The 21,200-nt window shown below is 45.0% G+C and overlaps 1 protein-coding gene across 5 annotated transcripts in view; it reads right to left on the reverse strand.

Moving 5' to 3' along the window:
• The window catches only part of ARHGEF12 (Rho guanine nucleotide exchange factor 12), a 428,628-nt gene that overhangs the window by 272,361 nt on the left and 135,067 nt on the right, over positions 1 to 21,200 (reverse strand). For all 5 annotated transcript variants that reach the window (XM_077457372.1, XM_077457369.1, XM_077457370.1 and 2 more), the window contains 2 exons: positions 2,330 to 2,407; positions 1,252 to 1,371 (listed from right to left, as the gene is read on the reverse strand). In XM_077457372.1, the coding sequence (XP_077313498.1) occupies positions 1,252 to 1,371; positions 2,330 to 2,407 (198 nt within the window). The remainder of the gene's footprint in view (positions 1 to 1,251; positions 1,372 to 2,329; positions 2,408 to 21,200) is intronic.

A 21,200-nucleotide genomic window follows, 5' to 3' on the forward strand; every position in this document is an offset into this window, starting at 1 on the left:
ATATAAAATCCAATCGGGCAAGACAATCAGGGTTCTTGGAACCCTATTAAGGGTCCATTTACCTAAGGAGGTCTGTGTATCCATAGTATGCCAGGTGTCACCACTTTCCCCAGAGGGGACAACTGCTGATTTTACTCTTATACGAGGTGAGCAGCCTGTGAAACTGGTGGTGGAGAGCATGCGTCTTTGTCTCTACTTTGGGTGAATTGATTTATGGCAGGATTGTCTTCAAACATTTACACAAACTTTTGATACAAGATTTTTGGAGTTAGTGGATTTGATTCTTTAGAATTGATATATTTATGTTATACACGTTTTGACATATTTTTTTAGTAGTGCAGCACTTTGATTAAATATAACTAGACTGGAAAAATGGGTATATGCAGTGCTAAAAATGTACATTTAGAAAGGTCCGCAAATGTTAGCAAAAAAGTCCATGTTTCTTTTCACCCAAAGTGTAAATCAAACAGACTAGAGTGAATAAGGATATCCTTCATCACACACCAACACACAGGGCCCTCTTACCCACAGCCTGGGATCTGATGTCATGACGCTATACGTGTGGCCATCTTGTGGGTTGGAAAAATCTTTGTTTTATATCTCATGACATGCTTTCATGTTTTATTCTTTTTAAATGTGAGTACTCTGGAATTCTTTTTGGAATAAATTATACACTGATTTGATATAGGAGAACTTGTTTTCTCTTCTTTCTATACATGAACATGTGGATCTACCATCTGTGAGGGCTACATAAGATCCAGTTGCTTGTTGTCTTAGTAGAGATGTTACCAACCTGTGGATATACATGATGCCTGTTTGACCACATATAATCTAGTGGTCCACTATTTGGGGTAAGAGGCCTGGTGTGTTTACGCTCAGTGGAGGATATCATTCACTCTAGTCTGTTTGATTTACACTTTGGGTGACTCCAGAAAAGAAACAGACTTTTGTGCCAACGTTAGCAGACTTTTATAAATGCACATTTTCCTCGCTGCATATACCCATTTTTCCAGTGTTATTATTGTTACTTACAATTCTATGCTAGCTGCTCCTTAGATTCTAAGCGTAGTGAATACTCTCTATATATCACTACACCTCTAGTTTTCTTTTCTGCACACTTTTTTTTTTTTGATGAACACATTGAAAGTTAAAAAAATTACAACACAGTGTAAGGGTCCTAATATTAAAAAATTAACCACAAGAATGCCAGCATAATCTTTGATTACCATGGTTGTTCCCTCTATTACTCACCTGCATTGGAGACTTGGTTTTATCCAACTGCTCCTGTAGCTGCTGTATGTGTTTCTTTGTGTCCTTGATATCCTTGTAAAGCCGTGTGGATGGGGAGTTGCTGTACTCCTCCTGGGAAGACTACAGGAGTAGACAAAACAGATAAAAAACACAAAAAAATTCATTTTTCTAACAGAAGAGCTTTTTGAAAAAAAAAAAAAAAAAAAATGTAAGTTTAATCGAAGCAGCAAAGCACAGAAATCAGGGAAACCTCACCAAAAAAACTTTGCCCTACTGTTTTATGTTATGCACACTGCTCTGGGAATGTTCTCGGATTTATAGAAGTCTAGCATAGCTAAAATTCATATTTATGTGCATGTCAGTTACAAAACATGGGGCAGCGTTATTTTGTCCAGAAATTGTTGCATGGCTTATTTAATATGAAAAAATGGGTTTACTGGAGATCTAGAAAGGCATAATTAAAAAATGCACAATGCAACAATAGTCTAAGGCCTTGCTCACATGAGCTTCAGCCTGTAGGCTCGATTCACATATATGCAAGTGCAGGAAACAAAGTCAATTCTGATCGTTACCTGCGCCAAACTGAAATCGCACTCAATATCAATGTTACAAGCTGAAGCCCATGTAAACAAAGCCCATGCAGGTCAAAGCAACAGGTTCACTATAATCTGTCCTTGCATAGTAGCACATACTGGATATTTCTTCACCATCATTATGGTTCAGCCATAAAGAGTGAGAAGTGAGGGAGTGGTAGTTGGCATAGAATAAACACATGTCTTAGGCTGACAGTTAGTACTTTGAAAGTTCTGACTAAAGGAACTTGGGGCTTACACATGGCTCACTGTCTCGCTGCACCTATGTGACAGTCCTGGGCCAATCATCAGAATCCAGGGTAGTCACATCTGAGGAAAGGAAGTGAATAACCTACCTGAAGTACTGGATAGTTTCTCTACACTTCAGCAGCTGAATGAAGTGAAGGAAAGTTTAGTATGTACTCCTGGGAAGGGCAACAATAAATTAAACTGATTGCTCTGCCTGCATGGGCAAAGCAGGTTTATATTTTAATGTCTATACTGACCTGTAATTGTTCTTTTTCCTGTTGTAACATTTTCTTTAGTATCATTAATTTCTGGTTGTGCACAATATTGTTTTCCTCCTTACAAAGAAAAATAAAAAACGTTATAATAACTGACATGCTACAAATTAACCTATATAACTAATCAGTAAATATCCCCACACTACTCGGATCATTAAAATGTAAATAATAAATCTTTGAATAGCACAAATAATAAACAAAAACGTGCAGCACTCCTTCGTCTCCCTCTTGTATTGGGTCATCCTAATGCCGTTTGAGAGCTCATACAATTAGAAAGGAACATAAAAAGACTCTATAATGCTCACTAAATAGTTTATTTTGTTCATGAAAACAAATCTAAAAAAATATATCATTATATATATATATATATATACATACATACATACATACATACACACACACACACATATATATATATATATATATATACACACACACACACACACGCACACACACACATATATACATACACACAATCTCACAAAATGTAAAGTAGTGAGTGTACAACTTGTATAACGGTGTAAATTTGCTGTCCCCTCAAAATAACTCAACACACAGCCATCAATATTCTAAACCGCTGGCAACAAAAAAGTGAGTACACCTCTAAAAAAAAAAATTACAAAGATAGATAATTTCAGAACTTTTCCACCTATAATGTGACCTATACACTTGTACAACTGAACAAAAAACTGAAATCTTTTAGGGGGAGGGAAGTAAAAATAAACTAAAATAATATGGTTGCATAAGTGTGCACACCCTTAAACCAATACTTTGTTAAAGCACTTTTTGATTTAATTACAGCACTCAGTCTTTTTGGTTATAAGTCTATCAGCATTGCACATCTTGACTTGCCAATATCTGCTTTGTAAAAACACTCCAAATCTGTCAGATGGCAAGGGCATCTTCTGTGCACAGACCTCTTCAGATCACCCCACAGATTTTCAATTGGATTCAGGTCTGAGCTCCGGCTGGGCCATTTCAAAAAAACTTTAAATTTTCATCTGGTAAAACCATTCCTTTGTTGATTTGGATGTATGCTTTGGGTCGTTAAGATGAAGCTCCTCTTTAGGTTCGGCTTTCTAGCAGAAGCCTGAAGGTTTTGTGGCAATATTGACTGGTATTTGGAACTGTTCATAATTCCCTCTACCTTCACTAAGGCCCATGTTCCAGCTGAAGAAAAACAGCCCCAAATCATGAAGCTGCCACCAACATGCTTTACCGTGAGTATGGTGTTCTTTTGGTGATGTGAAGGTTTTTGTGCCAAACTTCTTTTATAATATCTTCTTTTGGAATTATGGCCAAAAAGTTCAACCTTGGTTTCACCAGACCATAACACATTTCTCATATTTTTGGGAGACTTCAGGTGTGTTTTTGCAAAATTTAGCTGGCTTGGATGGTTTTCTTTGTGAGAAAAGGCTTCCGTCTTGCTATTCTACCCCATAGCCCAGACATATGAAGAATACAGGAGATTGTTGTCACAGGTATCACACAGCCAGTACTTGCCAGATACTCCTGCAGATCCTGTAATGTTACTGTAGGCCTCTTGGCAGCCCCCCTGACCAGTTTTCTTGTCGTCTTTTCATAATTTTTTTTTAGGGACATCCTGTTGTTGGTAATGTCACTGTTGCGCCATATTTTCTCCACTTTGATGATGACTGTCTTCACTGTGTTACATGGTATATCTAATGCCTTTGAAATTCTTTTGTACCCTTCTCCTGACTGATACCTTTTAACAATGAGATCACTCTGATGCTTTGGAAGCTCTCTGCAGACCATGGCTTTTGCTGTAGGATGCGACTAAGAAAATATCAGGAAAGACCTACTAGAACAGCTGAACTTTATTTGGGGTTAATCAGAGGCAGTTTAAATGATGGCAGGTGTGTACGGACTCCTATTTAACATGAGTTTGAATGTATTTTTTTTAATTCTGAACACAGCTACATCCCCAGTTATAAGAGGGTGTGCACACGTATGCAACCACATGCTTTTATTTATTTTTTGTTAACCCCCCCAATTCCAGTTTTTTTCCCAGTGGATTTGTACAGTTTATAGGTCACATTAAAAGGTGGGAACATTTTTTTACATTACAGAAACCGGACATTTTAGACTATATATATATATATATATACATATATACATATACATATATACATATACATATATACATATACATACACCATATTTATCATTTATCAGCATATAACCTACACTTCCCCCCCTGAAAATCAGAGGGGGAATCATGTGTGCATGTTATACACCGATCTCTGCTGCCTTGGAGTGGAAGGAGGGGATGAGCGCCGCTGGATTGCACACATCCGCAATCTCCTGTGTATCCGACGCTCAGTCACACACAGTACAGCCCTCCTGGGCCAGCATTGGACCACTGTTCTGTCCATTATATGAGCCGGCAGGACTGTGCGTGACTGAGCGCCGGGTACACAGGAGATTGTGGATCTGTGTCATCCATCACTGGCACGGCTGCAATCATCAGCAAAAGGCGAGTCTGCAGATGCGTACTAAACAGGCTGAAATGATGGGTATGCTAGAGGCTGCAGACAGGCACTAAACAGGCTGAAATAATGGGCACATTAGAGGCTGCAGATGGGCACTAAACGGCACATTAGAGGCTGCTGCAGATGGGCATAGATCAGGCTGCAGAGCACTGGGTCTTATTTTAAAATTGAAGTTTTATGCATGTTATACGCTGATAAATATGGGATAATAATAAATATATCTGGTAATCGATGGTATTCCAACTAATAGACATAGGGGGAATAGAGAATTGGAATTGAGAAAAAGACGTTTACTGGATAAATCGTTTAGACCAGGGGTCTCAAACTGCCGGCCCTCCAGCTGTTGCGAAACTACAATTCCCATCATGCTTCTGCCTATGGGAGTCATGTTTGTAACTGCCAGCTTTGCAATGCCTCATGGGACTTGTAGTTTAGCAACAGCTGGAGGGCCACCTGTTTGAGACCCCTGGTTTAGACTCTTTATATCCTAAAGGGTTAAATACAGATTTTGATCTTTATTTTTATGATGGTATAAGTCTCTATATGTGTTGACCGATCTGCCAGATATTGGCTGATACGGGCACACATTATGAGATTTCTTTGTCGTTTAGTTTTTTTTCATGGTATGTGAATATACAAATTAATTTTGATGATTCATTAATTATGTTTTCTTTGTATTTTTTTGGATGAACTACAGGATTCAGCATACTATCTTCAAGGGAAGGCGTCCTTTTGTCCCGTTTTTTAGCGATTGTTCAGATATACCCATAGATATAAAAATGATGTATGAGAGATACAAGGGGTGGTTTGTGGAGATTGATTCCAGCTGAATGTAATTCACTGAATAATGATAGATGTGAGCTATAAGCCTTTATTATGTGAAGTTGGTTACAATTTTTATTGCAGGTATGTGGTCATGAGGAAGGGCGATATCATGCTTAGCCCGAAACGTCACCCGAATACCTGAATTATACCTGATGTGATGTAAATTTTATCAATAAATTTACTTTTGTTTGTGCAGCAATCCCTTTTCTGCTTTTATATTGAGTCTTTGGGATAGACTCGATTGCTGGCACACTTGTTTCACTAACCGTGTGTGCATCTCACCTACTACTTTTATATTAACCACTTGCCGCCCGCCCTATTACAAATTGACGGTGGCAAAGTGGTTTCATAATCCTGATCGGACGTCATATGACGTGATCAGGATTATGAGCGGCTGCGCGCCCCCGGGGGCGCGCATCGCGGCGATCGTTGTTGCGGGGTGTCAGTCTGACACCCGGCAACTACGATCTCGGTAAAGAGTCTCCGACAGAGACTCTTTACCACGTGATCAGCCGTGTCCAATCACGGCTGATCACAGTGTAAATGGGAAGAGCCGGTGATCGGCTTTTCCTCACTCGCGTCTGTCAGATCGGCTGCTCCTCTGACAGGGGGGGTCTGTGCTGATCGATTATCAGCACAGCCCCCCCCCGAGGATGCCCACGCTGGACCACCAGGGACGCCACCAGACCACCAGGGATGCTAAGCAAAAGGTAATCCTCCCTAGACCAAAAGGGATGCCAGTCAGCACAATGGATGCCAATCAGTGCCCATAATGGATGCCAATCAGTGCCCACAATGGGCATCACTGATTGGCATGCATTATTGTTTGGCACTGATTGGCATCCATTAGTACAGTATAACACCAATTCTGCCTATCAGTGCCCACCCATGCCCATCTGTGCCGCCCATCCATGCCCATCTGTGCCGCCCATCCATGCCCATCTGTGCCGCCCATCCATGCCCATCTGTGCCGCCCATCCATGCCAGCTATCAGTGTCCGTCCGTGCCGCCCGTCAGTGCCGCCCGTCAGTGTCCATCAATGCCACCTCATCAGTGCCACTTCACTGGTGCCACATCAGTGCCGCCTTATCAGTGCCCATCAGTGTAGCCCCATCAGTGCCCATCAGTGAAGGAGAAAACGTACTTATTTACAAAGTTTTGAAACTGAAACAAAAAAAAAAAAACTTTTTTTTTCAAAATTTTCGGTATTTTTTTTATTTGTAGCGCAAAAAATAAAAACCGTAGAGGTGATCAAATACCACCAAAAGAAAGCTCTATTTGTGGGAAAAAAAATGATAAAAATTTCATTTGGGTACAGTGTAGCATGACCGCACAATTGTCATTCAAACTGCGACAGCGCTGAAAGCTCAAAATTGGTCTGGGCAGGAAGGTGTTTAAGTGCCTGGTATTGAAGTGGTTAATATATATATATATATATATATATATATATATATATATATATATATATATATATATATATATATATATATATATATATACACACACACACACACACACACACACACCAGCTTGATGATTGGCAATAGACCCCTCCCAATACAAGAGGGAGACCTGTTTTGTTTTGTTTTTTTAAGCTGTATTTGGCCTCTTGTCCATCGTAATAGGTGGAGGCATGTCTAAAAGTGCCCCTGGGTGACTTGGCGTGTTAAATTTGATGTGGATGAAATTACAGCAATGTTGGAGGGTTTTTTTGTAATACACTGCAGTTTCAGAGCTCCTGTGTGACACGATTTTTTCTACACACTGTATGGGCACATAAGTTGACTTATGTTGTGCCCAAAGGATATTAATGCTTGTATAAACACACATTTCAAATGTATGTTTTTGAGATGGATTATATGGTTTAGCACAAGGATTGAATTTGGGGAGTACTTTAGATTATATCATTATAATTATACAGGATTTACAGTTGTGCTCATAAGATTACATACCCTGGCAGAATTTATGATTTCTTGGCCATTTTTCAGAGAATATGAATGATAAAATTTCTTTCACTCATGTTTAGTGTTTGGCTAAAACCATTTATTATCAATCAACTGTGTTTACTCTTTTTAAATCATAATCACTAACAAAAACTACCCAAATGACCCTGATCAAAAGTTTACATACCCTGGTGATTTTGGCCCGATAACATACATACAAGTTGACACAAAGGGGTTTAAATAGCTATTAAAGGTAACCATCCGCACCCGTGATCTGTTTGCTTGTAATTAGTGTCTATGTATATAAAAGGCCAATGAGTTTCTGGACTCCCGACAGACCCTTGCCTCTTTCATCCAGTGCTGCACTGACATTTCTGGATTCTGAGTCATGGGAAAAGCAAAAGAATTGTCAAAGGATCTGCGGGAAAAGGTAGTTGAACTGTGTAAAACAGGAAGGTATATATAAAGATATCCAAGGAATTGAGACTGCCAATCAGCAGTGTTCAAACTCTAAGCAAGTAGTGGAAAATAACAGGATTTTTTGTACTCACCGTGAAATCCTTTTCTCTGTAGTTCACAGACCGACACAGTTCCTCTCTGTACAAAGTGGGTTTGTTAGCCTGCCACTAGGAGAAACTAGGCAAAAGTGTAACAATACACAGAATTGTCAGTTCTGCCCAGGGGGGTGGACCCTGTGCTAACAACCCTCCCTGCTGCCACAGCAGCTTCAGTACGCCAACAAGCAGTATAGCGCAGAGAAAAGGAGGGGTGGGTGCTGTGTCGGTCGGTGAATTACAGAGAAAAGGATTTTACGGTGAGTACAAAAAAAAACATGTTTTCTCTTATATTCACCGACCGACAGAGCTCCTCTCTGTACAAAGTGGGATGTCCCCAAGCAGTGACAAAATGAGGGGTGGGAAAAACAGCAAAAAATCGTCATCCACCATGGCAGTGGGAACTAGTGAAACTTTACCCACAAAAACAGTGGGTGGAAAAACCACCACAGAAATCAGGGTACCCTCAACCGCAGTAATTACCCAAAAACCACATCAAACTGCGGAAGAAATGCAACAGTGCACTTAGTATAACAGTACTGTGTTTTTACCAAAAAAACTGAAAAAAAAAAAAAGCTATTTGCATACTCCAATGCAACTACACGGCCGCCTGCAAGGCCAAAACAGGCATCAGCCGATGCACAGACATCTACCTTGTAAAACTTGGTAAACGTGTGGACAGATGACCAGGTCGCCGCCTTACACACCTGAGCGATAGACGCTTGGTGTCGGAAGGCCCAAGACATGCCAATGTCCCTTGTGGAATGGGCCGTGACCGGAAAGCGTAGGCTTGTACTAAAATCTGTCTGATCCACCTAGAAATAGTGGTCGACGAAACAGCCATGCCTTTCTTTGGACCAGCCACCGAGACAAACAGTGAGTCTGACTTCCGAAAAGGAGCAGTGACAGACAAATACGCCTTCCAAGCCCGAACCACGTCCAAAGCGTGAAGGGCCACCTCCTTAGGGTGCTACGGCTTAGGACACAGGGATAGTAATACAATGTCCTCTACCTTTGGTAGAAAAGATGGTTGCGGACGCAACACCACCTTATCCTTGTGGATAACCAGATAGGGCGACTTGCAAGACAAGGTCACTGGCTCCGAAACCCTCCTGGCCGATGTGATGGCCACAAGAAAAACTATTTTCTGAGAAAGTCAACAGGGGAATCTCCCGGATATTCTCAAACGGCAGCTTCTGAAGCGCCAACACCAGGTTCAAATCCCAGGGGGGTAACGGTGGACGCACCAGAGGGACTACATGACGAACCCCCTGAACAAAGGTACTCACCAGCGAGTGAGACACCAGGGGTCACTGAAAAAGGACAGCCAAAGCCGAAATTTGCCTTTTAATGGTGCTTAAAGACAACTTGTGGTCTACTCCTTGCTGAAGAAACCGCAGGATCCTGGATATGGAAAAAGAGCGTGGAGTCCAACCCCTCTCCTCCCACATGGAGATGTAGGCCTTCCAGACACGATGATAGATTTTCCGTGAGGAAGATTTTCATGCTTTCAACATAGTCGAGCTCACCGAGTCCAACAGACCCCGGCTCCTCAACACCTGGCGCTCAATAGCCATGCCGTTAAAGCCAGCGATGGTAAATCAGGATGGAGAATCGGACTTTGAGACAAAAGGTCTTCTCGCAACGGCAATCGCCAGGGAGCGTCTGCCACCAGGCGCACCAGACCCATGTACCAAGGACGCTGAGGCCAATCTGGAGCAACCAGTATCACTGGGATCCCTTTGGCTTCCACTCTGTGAAGCAGACGTGGTAATAGTTTTGGCGGAGGAAAGGCTTATATCAGCTGGTACTGATTCCACGGAGCAACCAGTGCGTCTGACCAGTCTGCCCACGGATCTCTTGTCCTGGACACGAATCTTGGTACTAGAGGTCGACCGATATATCGGGCGGCCGATATATCGGCCGATATTTGCCGTTTTTTAAATAATCGGCATCGGCCGATTTGTGCTGATAAAAAGCCGATTTAGAACTACAGCGGGACTTTGAAATGACTTCTGTATAGAAGTCAGTCTAAGTTGACTGAGTCGTCATAGCAACCCTTTCCTCCACTCTGGGCAGGCTGCCAAGAAAAGAACAGAAAGATACAATGTTTACACTTGAATAAATTAAGTCATCTCAGTGTGTAGAAGTTCTCAGTTTAACCATTTAAAGACTAAATCTTTTCTGACACTTGTTGCTTACAAGTAAAAATCCTGTATTTTCTGCCAGAAAATCACTTAGACCCCCCCAAAAATGATATATATTTTTTTAGCAGAGATCCTAGGGAATAAAATAGCGGTTGTTGCAATATTTTATGTCACACGGCATTTGCACAGAGGTCTTTCAAATGCATTTTTTTGGGAAAAAAATACACCATTTAAAAAATAAAAATAAAATAAAAACAGTAAAGTTAGCCCATTTTTTTTTTTTTGTCCAAAAGTTTTGACTACCTGTTTTTATTTAATATATATATATATATATATATATATATATATATATATATTTTTTTTATCTAAATCATACATACAAGTAAACTGATTGGAGGTTTGTTTTGTTTATTAAATGTTTAAGTGTAAGAAATTTTCTGTATCACGTATGAAGGCCGCTTTCACACTGGAGCGGGCAGGCGTTGATGGTAAAACGCAAGTTTTAGCGGCTCTTTACCATCATTTTAGCGGTGCTATTTGGCTGCTAGTGGGGCACATATAACCCAGCTAGCGGCCAAGGAAGAGGTTAAATGCGCCCATGAAGCACCGCTGCCAAATCGCATTGCATGCGCTTCGGCAGTGGTGCCCATTCATATCAATGGGCAGGAGTGGTGGAGGAGCGGTATACACCACTCCAAACGTGCTGCTTGCAGGACTTTTTTTTAAGATCCTGCCAGCGCATCGCCTCAGTGTAAAAGCACTCTGTCTTTCACACAGACTGCAGGGGAGCCATTTTACAGGCACTTTACAGGCGCTATTTTTAGCCCAAAAGCGCCTTAAAAACGCCCCAGTGGGAAAGGTGTGTTAGATCAAGGCGGATTAAAAATAAATTAAATAAAATCGGCCTAACATATCGGCCCAAAAAAATCAGCATCATATATCGGCTATCGGCCGCCATGATTTCTAAATATCGGCATCGGCCAGAGAAAAACCCATATCGGTCGACCTCTACTTGGTACCTTCTGATGGAGACGGGAGGCCCGAAGATCCACGTCTGGTGTGCCCCACCTTAGGCACAGTAACCTGAACACCTCCAGATGCAACTCCTATTCTCATGGGTTCAGCATCTGGCGACTCAAATAGTCCGCCTGCCAGTTCTCCACTCCGGGAATGTAAATGGCCAACAGGGCCGGTACATGTCGCTCTGCCCACCGAAGTATGTGAGCAACCTCCGAGCCGCGGCTGAGCTTCTTGTCCCCCCTTGGTGATTGACATATGCCACCACAGTGGCGTTGTCCGACTGGATCCTGATCGGACGTCCTTTTAGTCTCATGGACCATGTGGAGAGGCACAGCCTGATCGCTCTCAATTCGAGCAGATTGATCGGCAACCTGGATTCTTCCCACCGACCAGGGGCACTGAGCTGACTGAATGTCCATCACACCACCCCAGCCGGATAGGCTGGCATCCGTTGTAATCACCGTCCATTGTAGAGGTAGGAACGACTTTCCTGACTGAATCACCGGGGATCTCAGCCACCATATCAGGGAAGCTCTGACTGACTGGCTCACCTGGATCGAATGATCCAGGGACAACAGAGATTTGTCCCATTTTGACAAAATCTTTCTGCAAGACTCTGGTGTGGAGCTGGGCATAAGGCACGGCCTCGAAGGCAGCCACCATGACTCCCAGGACTTGCATGCAAAAGGGACGACAGCTCGTGGTTCCTCAGCAGTTTTAGACTCTCGCTTCCTTGGAGTCCAGCCTAGGTACTCCAGACGCTGGGTCGGTATAACCACCGACTTCTTAAGGTTCAACAGCCACCCAAATTCTTGCAAAGTCTGCATGGTGATCGCAACACCCTCTTCTAATTCTGAGGCCAAAGATGCTCTCAGGAGGAGATCGTCTAGATATACTACGATCGCGATCCCGCGTTGTTGCAGCAAAGCCAAAACTGGAGCCAATACCTTGGTAAAGACTCGGGGGCTGATGCCAGGTCAAATGGTAGAGCCACAAACTGATAGTGGGCCTCCCCAACTGCAAATTTTAGGAACTTTTGATGCCGCAGACATATGGGTATGTGCAGGTACGCATCCTGGATGTCCAAAGACACCAGGAAGTCCCCATGGAGCGCAGCGACTACCAAGCGAACAGATTCCATTCTGAACCTCTGCACTTTTACAAAGTGATTGAGGGCTTTTAGGTCAAAAATTGGACGTATCCCTTCCTTCTTGGAAACTACAAATAGATTAGAACAGAAACCCTGGAAGCATTCCCAATCCGGAGCTGGTACCACCACCCCGCGACTCAGCAAGTCCCTTACTGCCCCCAAGAGGGTGTCCCAGCAAGCGGGGCTACGGGTATGCTGGAGGGGAAGAATCTTGTCTGTGACCAAGAGAGGAACTCTATCTTGCAGCCTGAGGAAATCAGATCGCAAACCCATCGGTCGGAAAGTCGGGACGACCACCTGGTTGTAAACTCCCGAAGACGACCCCCCCACCCGAGATAGGGGTGGGGGCAAACCTTTATGCGGTAGCACTTTTTGTCGTAGGCTTGCTAGGTTTGCGATGCCAGGGACGCTTTTGTGCGTCCGTGGCAGTCCTGTCGGGTTGGGGACGCTTCGCCGAAGCCCCGGTCGGACGAAAAAGCCGTTTGTGAGCAGAAAAAAGAGGGCCCTTGCCTGCGGCGTGGCTCCTTAGGCTTCCTGGCTTGTGGGAGTAGGGTACTCTTACCCCCGGTGGCATTTTTAATAATGTCATCCAATGAGGCTCCAAAGGGCCGGTCGCCAAGGAAGGGAAGATCCGTCAGGGTTTTCTTAGATGCCTGGTCAGCAGACCAGCATTTTAAACCAAATCAGGCACCAAAGCACCACAGCTGACACTGAAGCCCTGGATAACAAAGGGAAAGTATCCAGGGACGCGTCACAAACGTACTTGAGGGCATGCACTAGTTGGTCCGCCAATTCCACGCAGACAGGCGAAGCCTTCTGCTCTCCCAATTCACAGTGCAAAAGTTTTGCCCACTCAGTCAGTTTCTGTGACACAAGCTCAGATGCCAGTACTGGTCGTATGGCGGACCCCACAACCGTAAACAAGGAACGAGCCACTGCCTCAGCCTTCCTGTCAGTGGGATCCTTGAATGCAGGAGTCCCCTCTACCGGGATCGTGGTTACTTTATTTAACCTGGATACTGGGGGGTCCACGACTGGAGGAGTCGACCATTTTTTGAGAAGGCTTTCCTCAAAGGGGTAACGCACCGCCATGTTTTTGGGGACCGAAAAGGTCCTTTGCGGCCGACCCCATTCCCTGTAGATGAACTTGCCAAAATAAATACGGGAACACCTTAGGTGAACATGCTGGCTTGCGGGACCCAAAAGGGACCGATACATCTGCAGAGGGATCCGCTGGCTCCTGGATCTTCAGGGTATCACGCACAACCGTGATAAGTGCTCCAACAAGCGCCCGGACCCAGACAGGGAATCATACTCGCTGCCCGAATGGTCCTGGTCAGTTTTGTTTGATAGGTCAGAGCAGGGGTCACCAGCCGCAGCAGGGCCCGAGTCCGCATCAGAGCTCACCCCAGAGGACGGGGGGGGGGCAGGGGCCTTTTTAGCGCACCTTTGCTTCCACGCACCGCCTCCATTTTAGCAATAAATGAATTAAGGACCACCGGCAGGGTGCCCATGGGCACAGCGCCATCCGCAGGTGACCCGGTTGCAATAGCCTGGATTTCGGGGGAAGAAACACCAGTTTCTGAAGCCATGCTGACCCTACCCTGTCTGCCACCTAAAAGGGGACTTAAGACAGTGAAGGTCCCACCCTCCTGCTGCCGCCGCATGGGGGGGCTCCTAGCGCCAGACTCACCACCCTGAGGGGTTCTGTGTCGGTTACTTGCCGTGCCTGTAGTCCCCAGGAGGTTACCCAAGAGCAGAGTGAAGAGGCTGTGTGGGCAGCAGCAGTAGATATGAGCGCTGAAACGATCTGCAGAGCTTGCTCAAGCATTCAGGGAATGACCGCTCAGCGTCCTGTATACACAGGAACCACGGGAAACAGTGTGTGATAGCACATGGAATGCTGTCACTAGAGAGCTGCGGTGAAAAAAAGCGCTCATGCCTAAAAAAATGGCCGCCAATGATAGGAATAGGAAAAACCTACAAAAAAAATGGCCGCTGAAGCGCACAAGGGGAACCTGCTCTGCCCCCATCCAAGATGGACGCCGGACAGCCCATGCGGTGAAAAGTGAAACCCACAGCACAGATCACATGCAGCAGAGAGACCCAGCGAGCCCCTGTACCCACACCGCGCAGCAGATACATGCAGCCACCCCACCCCCGGTGGGAGGAGAGAAGATAGGGATGTGGGAGAGAAGAGAGGGAGGTGAGGTAAATAGAAAAAAGCATAGTCAAGCATAGCCAGAGTCCTGTAGCCAGATCGGGTAGTCAGCCAGTCCAAAGTTCATTAACCAGATCGGGTAATCAGCCAGGCCGGAAGTCAGGGATCCAAGGAGAGCAACCGCAAGCAGGATAAGAATCCAGGTGGGATGTCAGCAAGCCAGTCTTGAAACAAACAGCAGGAGATGGTTCCCTGTGATGTGACCAATGCGAAGGCAAATTAAAATGTGAGCAGGAAGGTTTTAAATAGGCAGGTCAGACGAGCATCATCGGGAACAGCTGGTAACTGTGGAAAGAGAGCTGGCAATTAGCCGACAGCTGAGCAGCCAGCCCAGAGGAGGAAGGGCTAAGCCAGCCCTGACAAGATCACAGGATCATTCATCTTGCGCAAAAGCATAAGTCCTGCATCAAAAAAATGGACCGAAGGGCCCACAGGGTTCCTAGGTCATCTCCTTCACTAGGCAAATTAAAACTGAAGCCGCTGTGGCAGCATGGAGAGTTGTTAGCACAGGGTCTGCCCCCCTGGGCGGAACGGACAATTCTGTGTTACAATTTTGCCTAGTTTCTCCTAGTGGCAGGCTAACAAACCCACTTTGTACAGAGAGGAGCTGTGTCGATTGGTGAATAAGAGAAAAGAGTTTCTGTTGAAACAAAACCACGGTCAGGTAGACCTACTGGAATTTCAGCCACAACTGCTAGGAAAATAGTTTGGGATACAAAGAAAAACTCACAAATAACTTTAAGTGAAATACAGGACTCTCTGAAAACATATGGTGTGGCTGTTTCAAGATGCACAATAATTAAGCACTTGGAAAAAGATGGGCTGCATGGTTGAGTCGCCAGAAGAAAGCCATTATTACGCAAATGCCACAAAGTATCCCGCTTACAATATGCTAAACAGCACAGAGACAAGTCTCAAACCTTCTGGCACAAATTCATTTGGAGTGATGAGACCAGAACTGAGCTTTTTGGCCACAACCATAAAAGCTACATTTGGAGAGGAGACAAGACCTATGATGAAAGGTACGGCGGTGGATCATTGATGTTTTGGGCATGTGTGAGCTACAAAAGGCACAGGAAATTTGGTCAAAATCAATCAATCAATTTGGCAAGATGAATGCAGTAGGTTATCAAAAAATACTGGAGGAACATTTGCATTCATCAGCCAGGAAGCTGTGCATGGGACGTACTTGGACATTCCAACATGACAATGATCCAAAACACAAGTCCTAGTCGACCTGTCACTGGCTACAGCAGAAAAAAAAACAAAGGTTCTGGAGTGGCCATCTCAGTCTCCTGACCTCAATATTATTGAACTACTCTGGGGAGATCCCAAATGTGCAGTTCAGGCAAGACAGCCCAAGGATTTAAAGGAACTGGCTTTTTGGCAAGAGGAATGGGCAGCTTTACCATCTGAGAAAATAAAGAGCTTCATTCACAAATACCACAAAATAATTCAAGCCGTCATTGATGTTAAAGGGGGCAATGCATGGTATTAAGAACTGGGGTATGGGGGGCGTGGTCTGGACATGACTGAGTAAGGTCGCACACTTGTGGAGCTCCCGGTCCGGCCCAATCTTTCTCAGCTTTTAATCAGCACTATCTACCAGTACTCCCGGAATGTACTCCACTGGGAAGCAGAGAGGGAAGAACAAGAGGAAAATGCCTCCTAAATCACATCCAAGCGGTGAAATACAGAGATTCCTCTGGAACACTTACGGAGCCTTGCAGCATACCAAGATGGCAGACGCCACAAGGCACTGCCCTCCTAATGCACAGTGGGCCACATGATTCCGCTCTCTCCTCGTCACCCACCTTTGCCCCAGAAATTGATTTTAACACCCCAGTGGTCTTCTCTTTGGGATCCCAGGAGCCACAACATCAACATCTCACCCCACTGACCTTAAGAGCAGACACTGAACTGTGGGTGATGCTCTACGCCCTACCGATGAGATCCGACATCGAGGCGCTGGTCGGCAGACTAGAGGCAACCCACCGCAAGGAGATCACGGCAGTGAGAATGGAGGTGAGGACACTGACAGAGCAGATGGGAGCAGGAGAAACCTCTGTGGCTAATCTAGAGAGACGTATGACCGTGAAGGAGGCCCTGCAATTGCCCCAGGCAGCTTCAGTCCTCACACAACAACTTCAGTTAGAAGAAATGGAGGCCTGCAGCAGGAGGAACAACCTGAGACTGAGAGGCATGCCAGAGGCCACAGAAGCAAAGGACCTGAGGCCATCTGCGCTGCCTATCTTCTGAGATTTAACGGGGGACGACTTCCCCCCCCAACCTATCCTTTGGGTCTGCTGAGCAGGAGCCTAGAGCTCTGTGAATCCTATCGGACAGGCTATGGGAGGTTGTATGTTGCATCCATCAATATGCGCACAAGGAACTGGTTCTACAGAAGATATGGGAGAAAGGTGATGTGGAACTTGATGTCGGTACTCTTCCTTCCCGACCTCTCTAGAGCAACTCTGCAGCGACGAGCCATGCTAAAACCTGTGCTGGAAGTGGCCCGACAATCAGACAAGGAACTTAGATCGTGGATAGGGTCTATACCTGGGAATTGGTCGGTTGAGAGGAGGGTCTGCTGATACTCCCACCTATCCCTCTTTGGGTTATAGTAAGGGGGGGGGGGGGGGGGGGGACAGCCTTGATCGTAATTCCTGAAAATGAGGTAATAAGACCGGGGGGGGGGGGGGTGTTTATTCAGTCTGGGAGGTGGATGCATGTACTGGCTTCCTCCTACTGAAAGGTTCCATGAAGGCTGGGTAGGGATGTTTAACATGACAAAGTTAGTTCACCGTTATAAATGCACTTTTGGTTGACTATATGTTCTTCTGTTTTGTTTTTTTTATACAGAGGTTTTTGGTTTTGTTTTTTCAGGGATACAAGGTTAATTTATACTAGCGGGCTGGGGGGGCTGGGCTGGACTGGGGTAGCTCCCCTCGGTCCACTCTAACCTCTTCCCCATTAGGACAAGGCATCACCCCTGGTGTGAATCGGGGCGTGCTTCTATGCAAACTAATTTTGCTCTCATCTCTTAGCAGGACAGACAGGTTATACTGTCCACTCTATCTTTGGCTTTATAATTTATTTATTTTTTATCTCTCTTTCTTCCTCCCTTTTTTACATTTTTGTTTGTCATCTTTTTTTCTCTACTCCCTTCTCTACCTTTCATCTATTCCACATCCTCCCCTCCCTATAACCTTCTACCCCCCCTTTTTTTTGATCCCCCTTTCTTCACCCATGACTCAGGGACGATGGACAATCTTCTTATTTTTTGGCTGAACGAGAAAGGACTCAAAAGATCTCAGGCTGACGTGGCATTAAACCAAGAAACACACTTTAAAACTGGAGGGCCTCCATGCCTTAGAAACCGTTTTTTCCCCCCTCTGCGTACGACACCACTAAACACTAAAACCAAGGGAGTGTCTATACTGCTATCGGGAGCAGTACCCTGGACATGCAGCGATACCTTGGTTGATACCGAAGGTTGCTATATATTTATAAAGGCCATGATCGGGGACATGAAGGGGACATTGGCCACTATTGATGCGCCCACTTATCGCCAAGATACCTTCCTACATGGTACACTGAATCTTCTTAAGGAATTCAAAGAGGGGCAATTGATTGTGGGCGGGGATTTTAAAATGAAAAACACTCCTCCGTACGCTCAGGAACACATAAGCATATTACTCGGGATTTACACGATGCCCAGCTGATCGACATGTGGAGATTCCATCACTCTGGAGAGAGAGATTATACCTTTTACTTGTCTCTACACAAACTGTACTTGAGAATTTACTTTTTTGTCCCATGCGGCCAGTTGGAGGCGGTGCATGGCCCTGTGATAGGTAACATCACGTGGTCGGACCACACGCCCATTACTATGCTCTATGATCTCTCAGCTACCTCGATGTCCAGAACTAAGTTCTGGTCTTTAAACGAAAGCTTACTACAGACGCCCGAGGTCATGACAGAGGTCACAAATGAGTTGCAACACTACTTTAGGACTAACGACATGGACAACTGCGACCCAGGTATTCTGTGGAAAGCACATAAATCAGTATTCAGAGGGATACTAATCAGACATGGCGCATGCATTAAAAGAGAGAGTGGGAACAACAACAACTGCTGCAGCTTCTGAATAAGATTCGCACAGTGGAATCAAAGCACGAATACCTGTGCCCTCTATGGAAGCTGAGCCGTATTCCCTTAGAGAACAAACAGTGGACTTACTCCAATATATTATTATTATACAGGTTTTATATAGCGCCAACAGTTTGCGCAGCACTTTACAACATGAGGGCAGACATTACAGTTACATTACAATTTGGTACAAGAGGAATCAGAGGGCCCTGCTCATTAGAGCTTACAATCTAAAAAGGAAGGGTCAATTGATATAAAAAGGTAATAGCTGTGGGGGGGGGGGGGGGGGGCATTGGGCTGAGCTGATGAAGGAAGTAAAAACAGTGTTAGCTAGAAGCAGGATAGGTTTCTTTGAAGAGAAGGGTTTTCAGAGATCGCCTAAAGATGGATAGAGCCAAAGCAGCGCTACTCTTTCCCTAGAGATACCTTCCTTATGAATAAGGGAGATATGCGCTCGCAGGGTAAGGACCTGGCAGCATGCGACAGCTACAGGCCCATCTCCTTACTGAACGCTAACCTTAAGCTTTTCACAAAAATCCTGGCCAATAGATTGACCCAATTTATGCCGGATATCATTCACCTAGACCAGGTGGGCTTCATTCTAGCCCGAGAGGCTAGGGACAACACCAAAGTGCTCAACTTGGGTCCACATAGCGGCCACGTCGAAGATACCTTGCATCTTTATCAGCACAGATGCTGAGAAGGTGTTTGACCGTGTCAATTGGGCTTTTATGTTCTCTGTTCTTAAACAGATTGGCTTGGGACCTAAAATGCTCCAATGGATCTCCAGCATCTACTCCATTCCTAAGACCCAGGTTAAAGCCAATGGAATCTCATCAGAAACTTTCCGTATCACAAACAGAACCGGACAGGGGTACCCACACTCACCCCTACTTTTTGCTTGAACCCTAGAGCTCTTCCTCTGTACGGTACGTGCACATCCCAATATTACAGAGGTTGCTTGAGTAATACTCAATTCAATATCTTGGCATATGCGGATGATTTGTGGTTCTCCTTAACCAATCCGGTAGTGTCCCTACCAAATCTGCTGCTCAACTTTGACAAATCTGCGGCAATAGGCGATAATATACCATCCAACAGATTGAGCGCACTGAAATTCCAGTGTAAATTTAAAGGGTCGGACTGTTCTCTCAAGTATCTGGGAACCTTCATCCCGGGTGACCTGAAATGTACCTTCGACCTCAACTTCCTGCCCCTATTGACCAAGACTCGTCTCTTGTTACAGGAGTGGACCAGGGGCTTGCACTCCTGGTTTGGTAGATGTAACCTTGTTGAGATGTCCATCCTCCCTAAATTCTTATACTTGTTCCAGGCATTACCAATCAAGATTGCTCCGCAATACAAGCAGGTTAACTCACTTTCCTTTAACTTTACATGGGCTAACTCCAAACCTAGACACTATCTAACACTGCCTAAACATCTTGGAGGGCTGGCCCTCCCAGATCTATGTAACGATTATGGGGCAGTACACCTTTGCAGAATCATGCACTGGAATCAACATAGTAAGTCTAAACTCTGGGCCCAATTAGAACAAGGCCAGACAGAGGTGCCTTTAAAGGGAGCTGCCTGGTGCTTTGACCGATTACCTCCAGCCCTGAATTCCCATTGGCACTACCCTTCGAGTAGGAGCGACGAGTATACTCTCAACCCATCTCTCCACTGGTGAATCCCCACTTTATCCAATACTGGGAAACCCAGCGAACACCCCCCCCCCCCCAGGACTAGAACCGGAGTACGTGACACTTACATCGACAGGGAGAGATCGGGCCTCATTTTCTGGAGTCACCTGCTGTCCAAGCCCTGACTAGCGACACAGGACACTTTCAACTTCCGTTTTGGAAGACGATTCATCTACACCACTTCCTACATTTGATAGCAAACCTGGCACACTATCATCGAGAACTGACAACCTTTGAAGAGTACTGCAGGGATGAGGGGGCCTTGCCTCAAGTACTATCCACAACATATGCGTTGCTTAACTCCCGACACAACCTGACCTGCCCTTCTTGCAGAAATTAGAAACTGACTTACAGCACTTGTTTGCTGATGCCAAAAAACAGACAAGAATTAGATTCTCCTTGAAAACGTCGATCTGCACGAAAATTCAGGAACTTAATTATAAGATCTTGACCAGGTGGTACTACACACCTCAGATACTGCACAGATACTTTCCTACTTCCACAAACAAATGTTGGATATGTCAGACAGACGTGGGGACATTTTTTCATATTTTCTGGTCCTGCCCCCGATTGCAACACTTTTGGATGACAGTTAGAACGGTCATCCAGAAATTTACTGACCATGTAA

Source organism: Lithobates pipiens, unplaced genomic scaffold (genome assembly GCF_037356315.1).
Source record: "Lithobates pipiens isolate NorthernLeopardFrog02 unplaced genomic scaffold, aLitPip1_a1.2 Scaffold_27, whole genome shotgun sequence".
NCBI lineage: Eukaryota > Metazoa > Chordata > Amphibia > Anura > Ranidae > Lithobates > Lithobates pipiens.